Source organism: Pteronotus mesoamericanus, unplaced genomic scaffold, assembly GCF_021234165.1.
Source record: "Pteronotus mesoamericanus isolate MK-2021 breed Mesoamerican mustached bat unplaced genomic scaffold, CSHL_Meso_final scaffold_476, whole genome shotgun sequence".
NCBI lineage: Eukaryota > Metazoa > Chordata > Mammalia > Chiroptera > Mormoopidae > Pteronotus > Pteronotus mesoamericanus.
In genome coordinates, this window is record NW_026555318.1 from 3,265,415 (window position 1) to 3,283,029 (window position 17,615).

A 17,615-nucleotide genomic window follows, 5' to 3' on the forward strand; every position below is an offset into this window, starting at 1 on the left:
TGCTGCACTTATTTCCTCCTTCCTCTTTCTTGGGAACTGGGGGGTGGAGCTGCTCTCTGCACCCCCAGGGGCCTGTGCTTGGGGAAGATGATCTTGGGTGGGGTGGGGGAGGGGTCTGGGAACCTTTCCCGCTGCTCAGTCTCGTTGAGGCAGGAGGGCCTCTGCTCTCGGAGGGTAGCCTCCAGTGCACGCATGGGCTCACCCGACTCGTCTGGCTCTCCTTGGCCCGCAGTGGGCGCCACGCTGGCCACCACCTGATTTCTGACCTGGCTCGAGGCCTGGTGTTGCCTTGTCTTCCTGGCCAGAGGGAGCAGACAGGCACCAGATGGGTAGACAGTGCTGTCTGCTGGGCAGAGGATGGGCACAGGGCAGTCGAGGAGCCGTCTGTGGGGGAGCAGCATGGAAGGGCTGCCCCCAGCAGGCTGTGCCTTCGGCACCCAGCCCCGCCCCTTTCTGGCTCTGGGTGCCAATACTGAAGGGGCCCAGTGGGCAGGGCCCGTCTGCTGGCCTTCGGGGCCCGGCTCACCCTCTGCATCCTGAGGCGCCATCGGGCAGTGGAGCTGGGCAGGCATGGGTCACCCTCTCTGCCTTCCCAGTCTGCACCCTCACCTTCAGGTAAGCAGGTGGCAGGGCTGGTGGGCTGCCTTGGAAGGGAGGCTGGGGGACCCTGCTGCCCTCCACGAATCTCTGTATGGCTCCTTTTAGTGGAAAGAGCACCGGACTTGGAGTCAGACTATCTGGGTTCAAATCCTGCCTCTGCCACTAACTAGGTGTGGGTAAATGACCTTGAGTGAATCGCATGACTCTCCTCACCCTTGATTTCCTCACTGACAAAGTGGAGGTGAGGGTAGTAGCCATTTCTTGGGTTACTGTAAAGATTCAAACTGTTCACACAGTTTGGGGGGATCTGTTTGTGCCCCCACTAAAGCCAGAGTGGGGGATATTCACAGAGGAACAGGTGCTCTAGCTTTGCCCGAGCCTGTGTGCAGCAGTGGGCTTTGGCCAAGCCCCTCCCCTTGGGGCTGTGAAGCCCTTGGAGGGAGTTCCGAAAGTTGGGGGTGGAGAAACCAGGAGGCTCTGACCTGTGATGAGGATGAGAGCCCACCCCTCAGAGGCCAGAGACCAGCATCTGCTCCCCACCGCACAGGGCTGCTGGCCACCACGATTCAGTTCAACTCAACCAATAGCTGCAATTCATCAAGCACTTACAGTGCACCAGGCACTGTTCTGAGCATATGCCCACATGAGCTCACGTAATTCTCCGCACACCCCTGATGTTGTCCCATCGCACAGGTGGGCAAACTCATGGGAGTACCTGTGAGACCTGCTCCCAAAATTTAGCCTGGACAATGAGAAATCAGCCCATATCTGTGCTCCCAGACAAACTGGCATCTCTGCCAGAAAGTGGGAGATTGGAGGGTGCGGTGGAAAGAGGCATGAGTTCTAGTCCCAGCTTTGCATCTAATTGCTGGATTGACTCAGGCACCTTCCCTGCCTCAACTTCCCCATCTATGAAGGGAAGGGGCTGGGCTCACCCATGGTCTAACCCCCCATCCCAGCTCAGGTGGTTTGGTTTGCAGAGATCGTCTTCTCTCTCATCTTTCTTCTCCCCTCAGGCTGCCCCAGGCCCCAGGGCCTTCTGTGTCCCCCGGATCATCTTGACGGAGTGTGCCCCCAACCCTCCCTCCCCGCCGGAGGCCAGGCTTGAAGAGCCCAGTCCCAGAACGACCCCCACCCCAAGACCCCGGACCCTGGTTGGCAGTGGGAGGGACTGGGATGGCCCCCAGTCCCCGCCAGGGGTAGTGGCTGAGGCTTCCTGGCCCAGGAGCAGCTTGATGCCCAAGAAGGAAGGGACACCTCTGAAGAGTCGGGGGGTAGGGGGCTGCAGCCCAGAAGAAGGAGAAGTCAGGGTCCCCAGTGCTCAGGGACCAGGCCCAGATGCGACTCAGGAGCCTTCCACTGCTGCGACCCACCCAGAGGAGACCCCCAAGGACTCTGGACACGATGCCCAACCTTGCAGTGGGAACTACAAGGGCCAGCCTACTGCTGGCCCAGGCTGCACAGTGAGGGCTGCTACTGCCCAGCGGATGGACAGCCTGGAAGAATCGCTCCGGCAGCTGGAAGCCACCCTGAGCCAGATGGACACGGCCCCCTCCGAGGGGCCCCCTGGCAGCCCCGCCCCCCCATCCCCCAGTCCCAAGGTGTCCGCCTCCTCCCCTGTCCTCCCCTCCTGCCTTCACGCTCCAGTCTCTCTGTCTTCAGAGCAGGAGGGGGTTGGGGGCTGCAGGAGCACCAACAGCCCCCCTCCCCACCGGCCTTCTCTCAGCTCCTGTCACCCTCCTGGGAGCCTGGCACTGAGTGGGCTTTGCAGGCAGAGCCCTAGGAGGCTGGGAAGCTGGCCTTCCTAGGGCTCAGCCCGTCCAGCCCTGGCAGGGACCAGGACTTCTCCTCTGCTCTGTGTCTGTAAACCCACAAATAAAGCTCTTTCTCCTTTTCCATCCCCATGCACCCCTCCCCCTCCCCTGTCTGACTCTTTCTGTCTCTGTTGTTCTCTGCCTGCACCTCTGGATCCCCAGAGCCCTTCTGGGCAGGCCTGGTACCTGGAGTGGTTCAAGGGGGCCGGACTTGTCCATCTCCAGGGGGCTTTACTCTCATCCTCCCACTGGGAGGGAGATGTGGGCCTGGGGCCACCAATCCCGCTCTGTCTACTGTTATAAGGATTCTCCCCTCCCCTCCCCCCACCCAATCTCAGGCATGCTCTCCTGGGCTCAGGATGGTGCCCCTTGCTGGGAGTGGGGGTGGTACTAGGGACCTTTACTTTAGAAGTGGCTCCCCCTTGGGGTCACCAGCTGCCTCTGGGCTATTTAAGGAAATCACCCGAGAGTTCTCGCTTGGGAGCAGAGTGTTTGGGAGCGCAGCTGGTGGCCCTGTCACCTCTCCTCAGGGAGACCTTACGCCTGGCTTCAAAGAGAGGGCCCGGCCCCCGGACTCGGATGTGGAGCCAGGAGTGGGCCTCCAGGGCCCACTGAGGAGGCCCCAGCCCCAGAGGCCCAGCCAGTGCCTAGGGTTCCTGTGTGACTTCCCATCCAGCTTTAACCCTGCTCCTCTCCCTGCAGAGTGGCGGTGGCAGTGTGCCACCTATGAAGGTGGTGACTCCAGGGGCCTCAAGGCTGAAGGCCGCCCAGGGCCAGCCGGGGAGCCCAGACAAAGGCAAGCACGGCAAGCAGAGGGCTGAGTACATGAGGATCCAGGCCCAGCAGCAGGTAAGGTGGGCACCAGGGGAATGGGACCTCGGCCCCGCCCAGCCCACCCCAGCAGTGCTGTGTGCTCGGCATCTCCTGCCATTGTTCCTGTGACCACCTTCCCGCCCGCTGTCCCAGGCCAGCCACTTGTGCTGCCTCCCCTCTCCTATCCCTAATCCAAGTGCTCTGGATCTGGTTTAGAATTTATAGTCTCAGCCAGGCCCCACCCCCTTGCAAGGCATCACCCCCTTACAAGGCCCCTCACTCAGGGCATGAGAGAGCCCTCTCCCCAGCAGCTTCTCCAGAAGGGGGAACGAGTAGACTGCCGTCCCGCCCCCCAATGACTGGGCCGCGTCTAAGGCCTGCCCTGGCCTGCCATGGGGGTTAGACGGGGCTTAAAGCCCCTTCATCTTCTGCCACTCCCCTCTACCCTCTGCTTCCTTCTCTCCACTCTCAGTCCCTTCTGCTCTTTGGGGCCTGGCTCTCATTTCAGCCTCTCTTAGCTCCTAGGCCATCTCCCAGCTGAGGGGGAAACCAGCTTGCATCTGCTTTTCAGTCCCATGGTGGGTTTCAGTGTGTTCCCGCTGACGTTCCATGGGGAGGGGGAGAAAAGAGAGGGACGCTGACCCCCAGAGGGGGACGGAGCAGCAGGGGTGTTTCACCCTCTTTCAGATCTAATCAGCAGGCCTGGGGTGTAGAGCGGACCACCTCACCGTGGGTGTTTCTGCCCTGTGGTCCACATGTGGCTGGGTCAAGGGCGCAGGGTGGCCGCTGGGCTGAGATGCTGAGCGACCTTTAGTGCACTTGTTTGGTTCAATGAATATTTCTCAGCAGCTCCTGTATGTCCGGCCCCCATTCTGGGTGCCAGGGTGGGGATCAGGGCTGTGAACTGTCCAGATGCTGTGCCATGAAGGAGGTTCTAGGCTCAGAGGCAGGAGGTTAGAAACGAGTGAGTCCAGCTGCCCCCTTTACAGCGAGGGGGACAGCTCGGAGATGGAAAGGGACTTCCCAGGGGGGCATAGCCAGGTGGATCAGAGCCAGGACTGGGACGCAGGGGTCCCAGAGGCTTCCCACCACGTGGCCTGCGACAGCCCTGGGCACACGGGTCCTGCCCCCTGCTGGTTCCCTGGAGAATCCAGTGGAGGTGGACCATCCGCTCCGCCCACCCCCTGACCAGCCTCTCCTCTCCACCACCCCTCGGCCTTCCTCATGGGTCACCCTGCAAATCCTGCCCCGAGCTCTTTTTCCTGCCACCACCCTGGTTGAATTCAATTTGTCCTGTCCATGCTGGTCCCTCCTTTGTGTCCAGAACAGCAGCTGACATTCATGGGGTGTTTACTTGTGCCAGACGCACGTTATCTCATTTCACACTCCCCACTGTGAGGAAGGTCCTTATTATCCCATTTGATAGATGGGGAAACTGAGGCTGGCAAGTGGTGGAGCGGGATACAAATCCAGACTGTCTGACACGCCTCCCCAAAAACACATTTGCTTCATCTTCTTCATCAGACCCCTCTCTCTGATGTCGTTTTGACCACCATCTCTCGCCCTGACTCCCAGCTTCCCCGGCACGTGGCCCCCAGCGCGTTGCCCCCAGCACGTTGCCCTCAGCACGTTGCCCTCTCTCCTGCCCCGCCGGCCACCTCCATCGCCACCACGCCCTCTCCTCTAGTCACTCCTCGGCCCACTCTGCCTCCCCTCTGGCCTCACCACCGGGCTTGGCTAGGTCTCCAGTGGCCTCCAACCTGTATTCTCCATGCCTCTCTGCAGCACGGGCGGCATATTACCCCCCTCCCCGCCCGCACTCGTGTGCACACATGCACATGGTGGGGGGCTGTGTCGACCCGCCATTCCTTGATACCCACTCCTCCTTTGTCAGCCCTCCCCCTGACCTTCCTGGCTCCTTCCCGGGCGGTTCTCCTCTGTCTGCCTCTTCACTTCACCGTGCCTGGTTCCTCTTCAGCCTCTCTTCTCCTCATACCACATGCGCCTCTCCTTGGGCACCAAGTGCCATCTGTCCCTGCCCAGGTCTCTGTTCTGAGCTCAAGCCTACCAGCTGCTTTCCTCTCAAGAAATGTCACCTACTCGCAGGTGTCCACCCACGCTCGGGCATCTCCAGGAGCTCCCTCCTCCCTCCCCGCCTCCTCTCCTGCGTAGACACAGTTGTTCTCTCTTCACACTTCCGCGCTGGTCTCGCCATGGCTTTCACGTTCACTTTTCTGGTAACCTTTCTTTAAGGAAGCATCTTCTTTCTCGTACAGTAATACGCGTTCCATGTGGACATTTTTTTAAGTGTAGAGGCAGGGAAGAGATTCATCTCAGGCCCCACTGCCTAAATGCATGCTCTCCGGCGCTCTCCCGGTGGCTCCTGTCACCTCTAGCCTACTTTCCCAGCCCTGTGGGGTGGGCGGGGTGTTTGTAAAATGCAGATATGATTAGAGCACCCCCCAGCTCGATACCTGTGCCCACTGGCCCCTGTCGGGTAAAGAAACAGAAAGTCCTTCCCGTGCTGCCCAGAGCACTTGGTGACAGCCTGGGTTCCCTCTGCCCAGTTCTCCCTCCCCCACCCACACCCTGGGCTTGCACAGCCACCCTGGGCCACCAGGCCCTCTGTCCTCTGGGGTGGGACACCGCTCCATACCGACTCAGTCTGTGACCTTGATCAAAGTCCTCTGCCTCCTGTAGGCTCCTTCCCCACATGTTCAATGGGGACAAAAAACCAGCGGCAGGTTCTGAGGTCACCTAACACTGGGTGTGGAAAAGAACTTGGAAAGCCACCAAGCGCTCTCCAAAGGGAAAGGGGCACCACCGTCCTGGGTCACACTGTACACTTGCCAAGCGCTGGGCAAAGGCCTCTTCCTCATCACGTGGTTCTAACACTTGGGGCTCAACTCTGCCTCTGACATTGATGGCAGGAGGGAAACAGAAGTGCCAGGACCAGAGACACAGCAACTGGGGGCCAGGGAAGGGCATGACGAGACGGTGTGATGGGGCCGCAGTGCCTGATACTACAGAGGCATCAGAGGCATAATTGAGAAAAATCCCTTGGATGTTGTGCTCAAGACCCGGGGGTGGCATGGCAGCACCTACTGGGTGCCCTCCGACAGCCTGAATGGAGGTACTGCCATGAAGGGCCCACCCAGAGGGTGGAGGGAAAAAGCGAGGATGCTGAGGCACCCAGGCACTGTGAGCGCAGGAAGCTGGGCCTCCCTGGGGGGCGAGGAGGGGAGGCCTGGAGCTTAGGGAGCCCAGTGAGAGCAGGACAGCGAGAGCCACAGTTCCGGAGGGTGGGGCTACTGCCAGCAACTTGCCGCCAAGAGGGAGGCAGGAGGGAAGACACTGGGCCCCCTCTCTGTCTGCCCTGCCATAATCCCATGCATTGGCCAAACCCAACCAGAAGCCAGCCTACAAAGGTGTGGGGTGGGGGGCGTCAGCCAGCCAGGGCGCAGGGCAGGGCAGGGCTTGGGGGGCGGGCACTGGAGAGGCAGACAGAAAACAACCAGTACACAGTCCGTGTACCCAGTTTATGTCTTAATCCTCATAACAGCTTTATATTTTAAAACGCATGTGCTTAATCTAATGTGTCGCTGCTGTTCCCTGCAGCACCTAGAGCAGTGCGTGGCCCCTGTGGGCACTCAGTAAACATTTCTCGGACAGGTGAGTAAATAGATGAGTGAGTTTGCCCCAGATCAGGCCCAAACCAGATGAAAATAGACAAAGCAGACGTCATAGTGAATGATAATAGCTCCCATTCATCGCGTCCTGAGCACAGGCACTGGGCCTCATGCTCTGTGTTGCATCATCTCATGTGACTCTGATGCTGTAGGAACTGTTTTCCCACAGCTGGTGAGGACATGAAGGCCCCTGAGAGACCCTGCTTAGGGTCATGCGGTGAGGAAGCGGCAGAGCTGGGACTCCAGCCATAGCTTTATCAAGACCCACCCACATGGGCTGGGAGAAGCCCTGTCTCCTCGGACAGCCCAGTGCCTGGTTGAGGCAAACAGCGGGGCAGAAGGGCTGTGGGCCGGGTGGGGGTGGGATGGGGGGTTGGGGGGTACGGTGGCACTGGGAACGGTCCTGGAGGAGGTGCCCACAGGGTCTGCTGCATCGGGATGCTTACACCTGTTTGGAAATGTGTGTGTTGTAGCATCGTAGCATGCAGGGTCAGGTCAGCACACTGAGGGCGTAGAGAGGGTGCCAGCCTCTGGCCCACAGGAGGAGGAAGGGTGCAGGGTTCAGCCCTCTGGGCCCCCACTGCAGTTCCAGCCTCCCCCAGCTGAAGGCTGAGCGTTTGTGAGGCTTCTGCCCCGCCACAAAGGTGACAGAGTTCTGCTTCTCTGGACATAATTTGGAGCAAGCAGAGAGGACTGGCTGGTGAAATGCCAGTGGCAGGAACCCTCAGAGACAGCAGCTGTGTCAGCTGAGAATTTTGAGCAGCGCAGGGCGGCATCACAGGCACAGTTGGGCATGAGGCTCCCTCAGCTTCAGGAAAGGGGATTTTGGCTGTTGCTGCAGCCTGTCTCCTGGGAGGGAGGATGGCCCGGGAGAACTGTACGGAACAGATGCTCACAGAGCAACCATAAGAGGTCTCTGTGAAGAAGAGGGTGGGGGGGGTGTCCATGTGAACTCTGCCCAGCGCTGATGTCTAGAGGCCTTGCACCGGTGGTGGCAGAAGGGGGACATCACCTGGGTGAGGGCACCTCACCTGAGTGAATGCAGGAGTCAGGTGGAGGCCGAAGCAGGGAGGCAGGTGTTTTAAAGACCAAAGCTCGGAATAGACAGAGGCTTTTAACAAGGGCTCAAGGGAAGGAACAGAAAAAGCTTTTAACTAGAGATGGGCTGGGAACAAAGAGGACAGCCAGGAGGGAATCAGACAGCTGGGATGTGAGATGCGGGGGCACACGGGGAGGAAGCGGGTGGACACGTGCCTCTCCCACCTGGCTTTGGGAGAAAGAACTTTAGATGGGAGAGAGCAGGAGGGGAGGGGCAGGACCAGAGCTTAAGGTAAGCAACAGGGAGCAGGAGAGCTCTTGGTTGCCTTTAAATGAGTTTTCTCGGGGCCTAGGTGCTGGGACCGGTGAGCAGGGACTATGCCTGGCTCATGGCTCTTGGCAAAGGACTCAGTGAACAGCAGGGTCACTACAGGCAGCCCTGGAACCCTTTAGAAACCCTTTTGAGTAAAGAAGGCATGGCCACAGTAAAGAGGAGAGGGGTAGAAGGCCGGAATGGGGAACTTGCCTTGATTTTTGTAAAGGGGAGAGTGCCGCAGACTGCAGTGTGGCGCGCAAACCCCGGCCGAGTTGCCGTGTACATGGGGAAGAAGAAATGCTCACCAGCAGCAAGGGCAGGTTCACGGTCAGCGGTCAGGCTGCAAGCGATCTCACTTCCTTTCCAGGCTGCTGGGGACATGGTCTGGCTTTCCCCACCCCCCAGGGGTCTGATAGAGCTGACCCAGCAACTGGCTGATACTATAGGTCGTGGGAAACAGGCTGACCTTGCCCACACCTGACCTGCAGGAGGTCTCTGGCAATCGGCCACAGCATTCCCTCTCCAGTCCTCTTCCTTTCTGTCTTTTTTTTTTTTTATCCTCACCCAAATATGTACACTGACTTTTAGAGAGAGAGGAAAGGGGAGAGAGAAACATCGATCAGTCACCTCCCCTACATGCCCTGACAAGGAATCAAACCCACAACCGTTTGGTGTATGGGACGATGCTCCAACCAACTGAGCCACCTGGCCAGGGCCCTTTCTGTCCGTTTTTTTTTTTGTTTGTTTTTTTTGTTTTTTTGTTTTTTTTAAATCAGTGTGGTTGCATTATCACACTAGTAGCTAAGTAAGGCCAGGAGGGTTAGGGAGAAAACCCCCGTCTGTGTAGCCCTAACCCAGTGGATCTGAGAGTTAAGCCCACAGCAGGATCACCTGGGGCGCCTGCCTCATATGCAGGCTCCTGAGCTCACCCCAGAGATGGCTTCTGGAGCAGGCCTGGGAATCTGCCTTGTGATATGTCATTCCCTTGAGGTGATGTGGATGGCACTGGAACCATACAGACCTGCAGGGAGGGAGTTGCTGGAGGTGGGGAAGGGACTGAACGATCTCTAACTCTCAGAACTTCCTGGTGCTGTGAGACAGGTTACCTGGGAGTGACTACCCTAACTCACAAGGCCTAGCTCAAAGCTGAAGAAACAGCAGCACAGGACACAGTTGGGAGGGACGCTCCAGGCAGTGAATGCCTTTCCCTCCAGGCCCGGGGTGGGGAGGTTCTGTAGGGAAGGGCTCCTCAGGGAGGGCAAGCTCACTCCTTAGTTGCCACCACAAGACCTGCGGCTGGGGATCAGCTTCCTGCTGAGGCAGGAAGGGACCCTGGCTGGGCTGCTGGCCATTTGGGACTAAGAGCCCATCTACTCCCTCCCTGCTCTGGGGACATGCACTTCTGTGGCAGCTAATGTTTCGTTTCTTCCTTCCTCTCCTGTCCTCTCTCCCACGCCCCATCTCCCTGTCTGCTGGCCCTGGCGCGTCTCCCTTGTGCTTCTCTGGTCTCTCTCTTCCACCTTCTCTCTTTCCTGTCAGTGACCTTGGACCCATATTCCCACCCCAGTTCCCAAGCCCTTTGGTCCAGCTCTGTGCCCTTTTCTACCCCTGCTGTGGCCCCCTGCCCTGCCTCAAGGGGGCTACTCTCTTCAGATGCCCCTCTGGTTTCTTCCTTCTGCAGTTAATTTTCTCTTGGATACGTGGAGGTTTTTCATTTTTTAAGGCTTCAGCTGGGGGCCAGCATGACGGCTCTCCCTTCCTCTCTCTGATCCCTGACCCCTGTTTTTGTTCCAGGCCACTAAACCATCTAAAGAGATGAGCGGGTCGAATGAGACCTCAAGCCCAGTCTCAGAAAAGCCCTCGGCTTCCAGAACCTCTATCCCTGTATTGACTTCGTTTGGGGCGAGGAATTCTTCCATCTCCTTCTAGAAGCCCCCGCACACCTCCACCGCAGCCTGACCCCTCCCTGACCCCTGCCATTTATCTCCCTGCACCTCCCTTCACCCCCACCCCACCCCCACCCCATCCTCCAGACCCTCCGAGGGGTTGCCACCGCGGTGGCCCTTCTCACTTCTCTCTACTCATTCCCTGCTGGTGTTTTGTTTTTTAATGGTTCACTTTTAATTATCTTTTTTTCTAAAAAAAAAAAGAAAAGGCGCAAAACAGTGAAACTAAGAACCAAAACACACCACTTTCCTTTGATTTCCTGTTCCAAATGGCCCACTTCTTATCATCTTCCCTCCCTTTTCTCTTTCTCCACTCTTCTGTCCAAGTCCATCCTGAAGTTCCTGTACCCTCCCCCTTCTCTCCTCTCTCCCCTCCCCTCACCCCCTCCCCCGACTTCCCAAGAGCACTCCAAATGAACTCTGAGCCACGGAGACTTGGAGCAGCGAGATGCCCCCTCCCCTTCCTCGGAAACCTTCCTGGAGGAAAACCCGGACGTTGGACCAACCCCACTGTCAGGCTGGAAATGGGACGCAGGCAGACTCCGGTCCTGGAGGCGCCCCACCTGTGCTGCAAGCTCGGGATGTGACAGCTGAACTCGGCTGTTTCTTTGCTCCCTTCCACTCATGCCCTGGTGGGCCTGAAGTTAAGATTTTGGGGCTGTAAAAGGGCCTTACAGTTTGAGGGGCCTCAGGGTGGGTGTGAGCCTGTTGAATCTGTGTCTTGGAGGGGAGCTGGCTTCCTGGGGCTCCCCGCTGTGGTGAGGGGCCACCTGGCCAGTGCCAACGGGAGGAAGGGGCCCTTTTGGACAGTGGGTTGAGCAGACAGCCCGACCCAGGGGACACTGCCTTGGGAGAGGGTAGCTTAGAGGGAGGGGCATTTGATATTTTTCATTTCCTAATTTAGCACTTTAAATGACATTAACTTATTTAACGGGGGTGGGCTGGGTAAGAATGAAGTTCCTAGGTAATTACATTTTGAGGCCTGGAGGGTGGGAAGGGTCTGGTTCCAAGGGAAATGGGGGGCATACAGAGGAGGTTGACGGCTGGGGGGGGCCAGTGAGGACAGCTCTGACCCCAGGGGTAGGGTGACTTGACCTTCAACCATCCTCATTTGAGATTTGAGGGTTTTCAGGGAAGGGGTAAGGCACAGTTTTTACATGGGGAGCTGGTGGTCACTGGTGAGATCCTTGAGGGTCCCTGAGGCCTGACCGGCCAGCCAGCGCCCCGAGCCTGGCCTTGTAGGAGCTGTCCACAGTGAGGCCTGCGGCCAGATCCTGAGATGGGGGGAGGAACCAATTTTTGTCCTCAGCCCTGGCCCCCAATGCGTGGAGTGAGGGGGCAGCAGGGAGATCCAGGGGCGGGGACGGAGGGGAGGACAGCGTGGGTCCCCGGGGGCAGGGTTCCCATTTGGAGCACAAAGTGGGGTAAGCACAGGGAGGGGGTCAGGGCTGACCCCCTCAGTCAGCACAGAAGAAAGGAGCCGCTGAGGGCGCTGCCTCCTGGGCGTGGGGCCGGCGGGAAGGCCTCACCTCGGGGGAGCCTGGGGGAGCCGCTGAGGGGCGGGCAGGGAAGGGAAACGGGGGTGTGTTTCTTCATTTCTCTCTCTCTTTTTGTTGGTTCATCCTTGTTTTCTAACTTTGAATCATTTTTGTACAAAGGCAAGTAAGCCTCTTTGAAAAAGAACAAAAGAAGAGGAAAAAAAATCCCTCCTAGAAAAAAAAAAAAACCCCTGGAAAACAGAAAAAAAAAAAAAGGACCTCATAAATGATGCAATTACTTCTAATTGCAGGCAACTCTTTACATTTAAGTGAAGTGTCTTAACATTTTATATTGTTTTAAAAATATATTTACATATTATATATATAATATACGTAATATAAATATATATAAATATTTAAAAAAGAAAAAAAAAAGACAACCACTCTCTCCCTGGCCGCTGTTTCGGCGGGGGAGGGGGGCTGGAGGACGGGCACATCGGCCTGGCTTCTGTGGTCCAGTGACAAGGTTCGGTTTGATTTGGCTGTACAGAGACCCTCTGACTTGGGAGGGGAGGGGGGAGTGGTGCCCCCTCCTCCCTCCACTCCATTACTCTTTGCTTGCTACTTTCACTTGCTCCCACCCTCAGCCCTGTGACCTGAATGTGTGTCCCACTGTCATTGTCTTGAGTTGAATGTCCCTTTGTGGGGGGAGAGGGAAGCGGGGGAAGTGTCCATCCACGAGGGGGCAGATGGAGGGAACCCTGGCCCCACCCCACCGGCTCATGTGGGGCTCAGTGGGATTCGCATAACTTTCTTTCACTTTGGTTCCTGCACATTATGGGTTGAGAGGCGTTTGTGTGGAGTTGTGTGCAGCCTGTGTGTGTGCACTGGCACAAATCCACTTACCCGAGTGTGGAGGGAAGCATGAGTGTGCATAGGTGCGACCTACCACACGCACCCGTGTTCAGGGAGGTGTGCGCCCTGAGGCGCATATAACCTGTTTGGGCATCAGCACGTGCCCACCTGCACAATGATGTAGAAGAGCTTTGCGTGTGAGAATGCATGTAATGTATGTATGCAGATGTGTGTAGTTGCGAGAGACTTGTGTGAGTGGACAGAGGGGTGTACGTAGAGATGCATGTGACCTGTGCATGAGTGTGCAAACGCGTGTAGACCCAGGCGTGTGGAAGTGCCTGTGGGTGTGTTCCATCATCCCTGCACCACTTGCTCTGGCCGCCCTCCCGAGCCCCCGTCCCCACGGTCCCCTCAAAGCCCACAGCACGTCAATGCCTCCCCAGCTGCATGCGCCTCGCTGCTCTGTCCATCAGTGTGTGCTTGACCAAGAGAAAACTAAATCGTCCGGGGGGACCCTTGTACCTGGTCCTCCTGGCCCCCGCCCACTGTGCTGTGTAACTCGCATGGGGGCTTTCTCTCCCGCCCCTTCCACAATATGCTGTTTCCCCAGGAGCCTTAGGCTCTGAGAGGGGTCCCAGGTGGGGCCCCCCGGGGCGAGCCCTGGCTCCACACCCCGCCCGGTCCACCCCGTAGGGCCCGTGTTGGTGTAGCAGTGATGGCTTCTGTGGATATTCTGTAACCTCTGTCAGTGTAACTTGACAATTTCTAAATGGAAAAGGGTTGCTGTGTTTTCTCTGTCTCTTTTTTAATGTCCTTTTTCTTCTCCCCACTTCCCTGCTCTCTTTCCTTTTCGGTTTTTCTAGCCGAGTGTTTGGGGCTTAAATAAAACTTGTTTCTTTTTCCTCTCCTGGATCTCTTTCCTATAGGCTGCTGTCTCATTATTTCACAGCTTCACCTTGGAAGGTGCTGGGATGGATGGGGCAGAGGATGGGGATCCTTGGTAGCCGGCTGCCCTGCAGCTCAGCAGGCAAGGCTCAGGGAAGGAGGGGCAGAAACCCCATGGAGCCGCCGCTGCCCCCAAGGGCCCTGTGAACCAACATCCTCGGACGCTAGAGAGGAACATAACTAGCCCATGAGTGCCAGCTCTTTAGGTGACACCACTGTCAGTGAGGTTGCTACGGGCACTACTTAAATACTTGCGAGTGACAAAGCCAAAGGTGTTAGGTGTGTGGCTCAGTTAGGTACGATGAAATCAGGATTTGAATCCAACTCTGCCTGACCCAAAACCCAATACTTTCCCCCCAAAACCAAGGAGGGTCTGATTACCTCCAGGAGGTAATTACCCCAGGGTCAGGTCTCAGCCTCCTGCCTTTTGGACGGGATGACCGTTCATGGTGTCTATTTATCCTTTCAAGAGCAGCAGCTTTCAAACATTTTTTTAAAACTATGGCTCATGGTAAGAAATACATTTTTCATCTCAAAAATTTAGACATGTACACATACAAACACCCGTCCATTTAGTGAAACAGTGTTTACTCTGTACAATGCACTCTGGTATTCTCCATTAAATTCTGAACATGTTAGTCACAACCCACTAAATCGATTTCATGACATTCCAATGGGTCAAAGCCCACAGTTCAGGACATGCTGTCTGCAGGTCTAAGTTCAGCCCCATCATGTTGCATTTCTGCTTTTTCTTCCTCAAAGGCCTACTGGCTCCACTTACCGCACGGTCTCCTCTGAAAAACCTCCCGGAGAGGGGATTTATCCTGGGTTCTGATTGGATGGGGGCCCCGGCCTGCAGCCAGCAAGCTGCCTGCACCCTTCCAGGTCGCCATATCAGAGTCCAGCCGGTCCAACCTGCCCCGCCACTGAATGGCGTGGATGTCCTGATGGCGCTTTTTCAGCTTTCCTGGAATTCCAAAGGCTGTGTCATTGTTCCAGCGTGTTCCAATGGTCCTTGCGGCTGCCCTTCTATGCATTCCCCTGCTTGGCTGAGGCCTGGGGTGTTACTGGGTTTCCTCTACCTTCTCCCCAAACACCAAGCCTTTTGTCCCGTGAGGTAATGACAGTATCCTGGAGTCTGTCACTCTTATACAGGACAGGACCCTGCAGGATGACGGTAGTGAGCAATGGTGACCGCCTCCAAGAGGGCAACCAGGTCCTGGGGTCACATTTGAATGGAGACCTTAAGAATGTGGAAGTGCCTACGTGGAAGCTCGTGGCTGAGTGTCCCCAGCAGAAGGGCCTGGGGTGGGAAGTGATCTGTGGCCTCTAGAAAAAGAATGAAACCCAAGGAGACATGTGGGAAAGACGGCGTGCCGTGAGGTCAGGGCGGTGGGCAGAAGCCCTGGCGTAGGAGGTCTTGCAGGATACAGTGAGGAAGATGGGTTTCGGGGAGCTATGGAAACCATACGGAGGGTTTTAGATGAGAATGACATGCTCTGACCCTGTTTCAGAAGTTGCCCCTGGGCACTGTGTGGAGAAGACATGGGCCGGCCCATCATCTGAGGGCAGGCGCCAGCGGTGGCTGCCTGACGCAAAGCTAACAAACGCTTCGTAGCACTTTATGATGCTCATCAGGACCATTTACTAAGGATTTGTTTGACCCTCACCACACAGCTGTAGGTATGATTACCTTCGTTTTACTGATGGGGAAGGCGGACTGAGCAAAGTAAGGATCTGGCTGACGTCAGGCTGGCCTCGGAGCTGGATCCCAAATGACAGGAGAAAAGGGACCGCTTTACAACCAGGCCAGCCGGGCCGGGGGGAGCCCTCGTCTTCGCCCCTGCACTGTGCGCGTCTCGCCACCCTGCATTAGGAGCCTGTCCCTACAGCTTTGTAATTATTGCTTTACACGGTTGCCTTTTAAAACAGAAAGGTTGCCTTTTACAACAGAAAAGAATTACAAATAAAAATGTTTATACTGTCTTTCATTATATGTATGTAGTTATTCTTACTGATGTTCTTTATTTCTTTGCGCGGATTCAAGTTACCATCTAGTGTACTTTCATTTCAGCTCGTTGACTCCCTTTAGTATTTCTTAAAGGGAAGGTCTACTAACAGTAACTTCTCTTTCTTTACTGGAGATGTCTTCATGCCGCCTTTATTTTTGAAGGAGAGTTGGAGGAGAGCATAGGGTTTTGATCCAGTCTCTCATCCAGAGCCCAGTGCAGCCTATAGTGGATGGCCCAATGGGCAGGTAACCCCGTCTTTATGTCTTTTCTCTGGGCTTAGATTTATCCTGCCTCCACCACTTATTAACTGTGTGACCTTGGACAAGTAATGTCACCTCTCTGTGCCTTAATTTCATCGTGTGTAAAATGGAGATGGCAATGGTGTGGAGCTCAAAAGAGTGTTGGAAGACTGACTTAGGACCTGCAAGCCCTTGGGGCTGATGGGCGCACAGTAACACCAGCTCTCAGCTCACGGGCCAAACAAAGACAACATCTGGGGCAGAGATGGAGGAAGGAGGGGATTCAGCAAGTGACTCTCTTCCCAGCTCCTGTGCCCCTGCCTAGGTTTTCTTTGATGGTTTTCAGAGGCAGCCTGGAAGCTGGCAGGGGAAACTACAGCGCCAAGACATAGAAGGAAACCCACCCCATGTTGTGCATTTGTACTTGTAAGACCACAGGTAAAACCCATAATGTTCTCTTGGGATCCTGTCAGGGCCTAGAGTGTCTATGATGACAGCTGGCTAGGATGCGCCCTACCAGTGGCTCGGGCTGCGCCCAAGCCCCTGTCTTCTGGCCGGCACCTCTGGACCACTCTGAAGGTCCAGGCAGGCCCGAGGAGGGAGGTGCCTACGCACAGAGAGCAGGTGCATGGAAACCTTCTGTGCAGTGAGGGTCGCCTGCCCTCCCGTCCTGTATTCTGTGCTTATGTCGCTGCTCACACCAGGCTCCCAGGACAGGACCCCTATGGAACTAGCAGGAGGTGGCGCGTTGCCTCAAGTCTGCCAGCCCCGGGCCCAGCCCCCGTTGCCCTCCTTTCATGAGCTGGGGCCTCACTCTTCCGCCACCTCAGCCAGGCTCTGGCCCTCTCCTCCCTCCAGAACAAGTGAGACATCTGACTCTTGCCTCAAGGAAGGCCATTTATTTCCAAGATATAGACTATACTTTTAAGACAGGACTTTTCAGAAGCAGGATATCTTAGTTGTCGCCTAGAGAGGTGTGTCCAAGACACAGTGAAAGGGGACATGCTGATGTGGGGCCAGAGGCTTTTGCAACACTGTTATACAACACTTCCTTAAATGAGCAAAACATCTTTAAAAATCCTTATAAATTCTTTATAATATGTTACACATTTAGAGACAATATTTACAATAAAAGGGCGGTGAAAGGAGAAAAGAAGTCTACTTTACAGCAAATCTTTGCATAAATCAAGAGGAAGAGGACTGATAGACGTGGCAGTAGGGTTCACAGCCGCACGTGGGCTTCCCTGGAATGAGTGCCGGCAAGTGTGGGAGGCCTGGGGGTAGGAGGTCTATTTACAATGCGGGGAGAAGGGCTGGGTCTGGCCCATCCTGAAGGAACAGCCCAGCTCAGACCCCGGAGTCAGTGTGTGCCTGCTTGTGTGTGTGTGTGTGTGTGTGAGAGAGAGAGAGAGAGACAGAGACAGAGACAGCAAGAGAGACTGAGGCCAGGGATGTTTAACCACTCCCCTCCCACACCAAGGGCAGAAGGTGGGGTGTGTGCCTGAGCGGTTGGAGGACGCAGGCACAGCTGGAAGAACAGAGAGAGCGGCTAGGGAGGTGCAGGTGGGGGTGGGGGGCAGCTGAACCTTCCCCAAACTGGGGAATGGGCAGCTCTCAATGGTCAAAGCGCAGGCCAGGGTGGGTGAGTGTGATTTAGAACAGGGGTCTCCAACCCCGGACCGGTACCAGTCAGTGGCCTCTTAGGAACCGGGCCGCAGAGCAGGAAGTGAGCAGTGGGCAAAGGAGCAAGCGAAGTTTTGCGTTACTGCCCTAGCTCCGCCTCCCGTCCCTTCCCCTCACTCCACTCCACCCCCACCCCCGTCCGTGGATGAATTGTCTTCCACGAAGCCGGGCCCTGGTGCCAAAACGG

The 17,615-nt window shown here is 56.3% G+C and overlaps 1 protein-coding gene across 1 annotated transcript in view; it reads left to right on the plus strand.

The window, feature by feature from the left end:
* The window catches only part of SRCIN1 (SRC kinase signaling inhibitor 1), a 66,503-nt gene extending 55,250 nt beyond the window's left edge, over positions 1–11,253 (plus strand). Inside the window, 4 exon segments of the mRNA XM_054593719.1 lie at positions 3,117–3,263; positions 10,609–10,670; positions 10,672–10,736; positions 10,739–11,253. Coding sequence (XP_054449694.1) covers positions 3,117–3,263; positions 10,609–10,670; positions 10,672–10,736; positions 10,739–10,803 — 339 coding nt within the window. The 3' untranslated portion in view covers positions 10,804–11,253.
* The last annotated feature ends 6,362 nt before the right edge of the window (positions 11,254–17,615 follow it).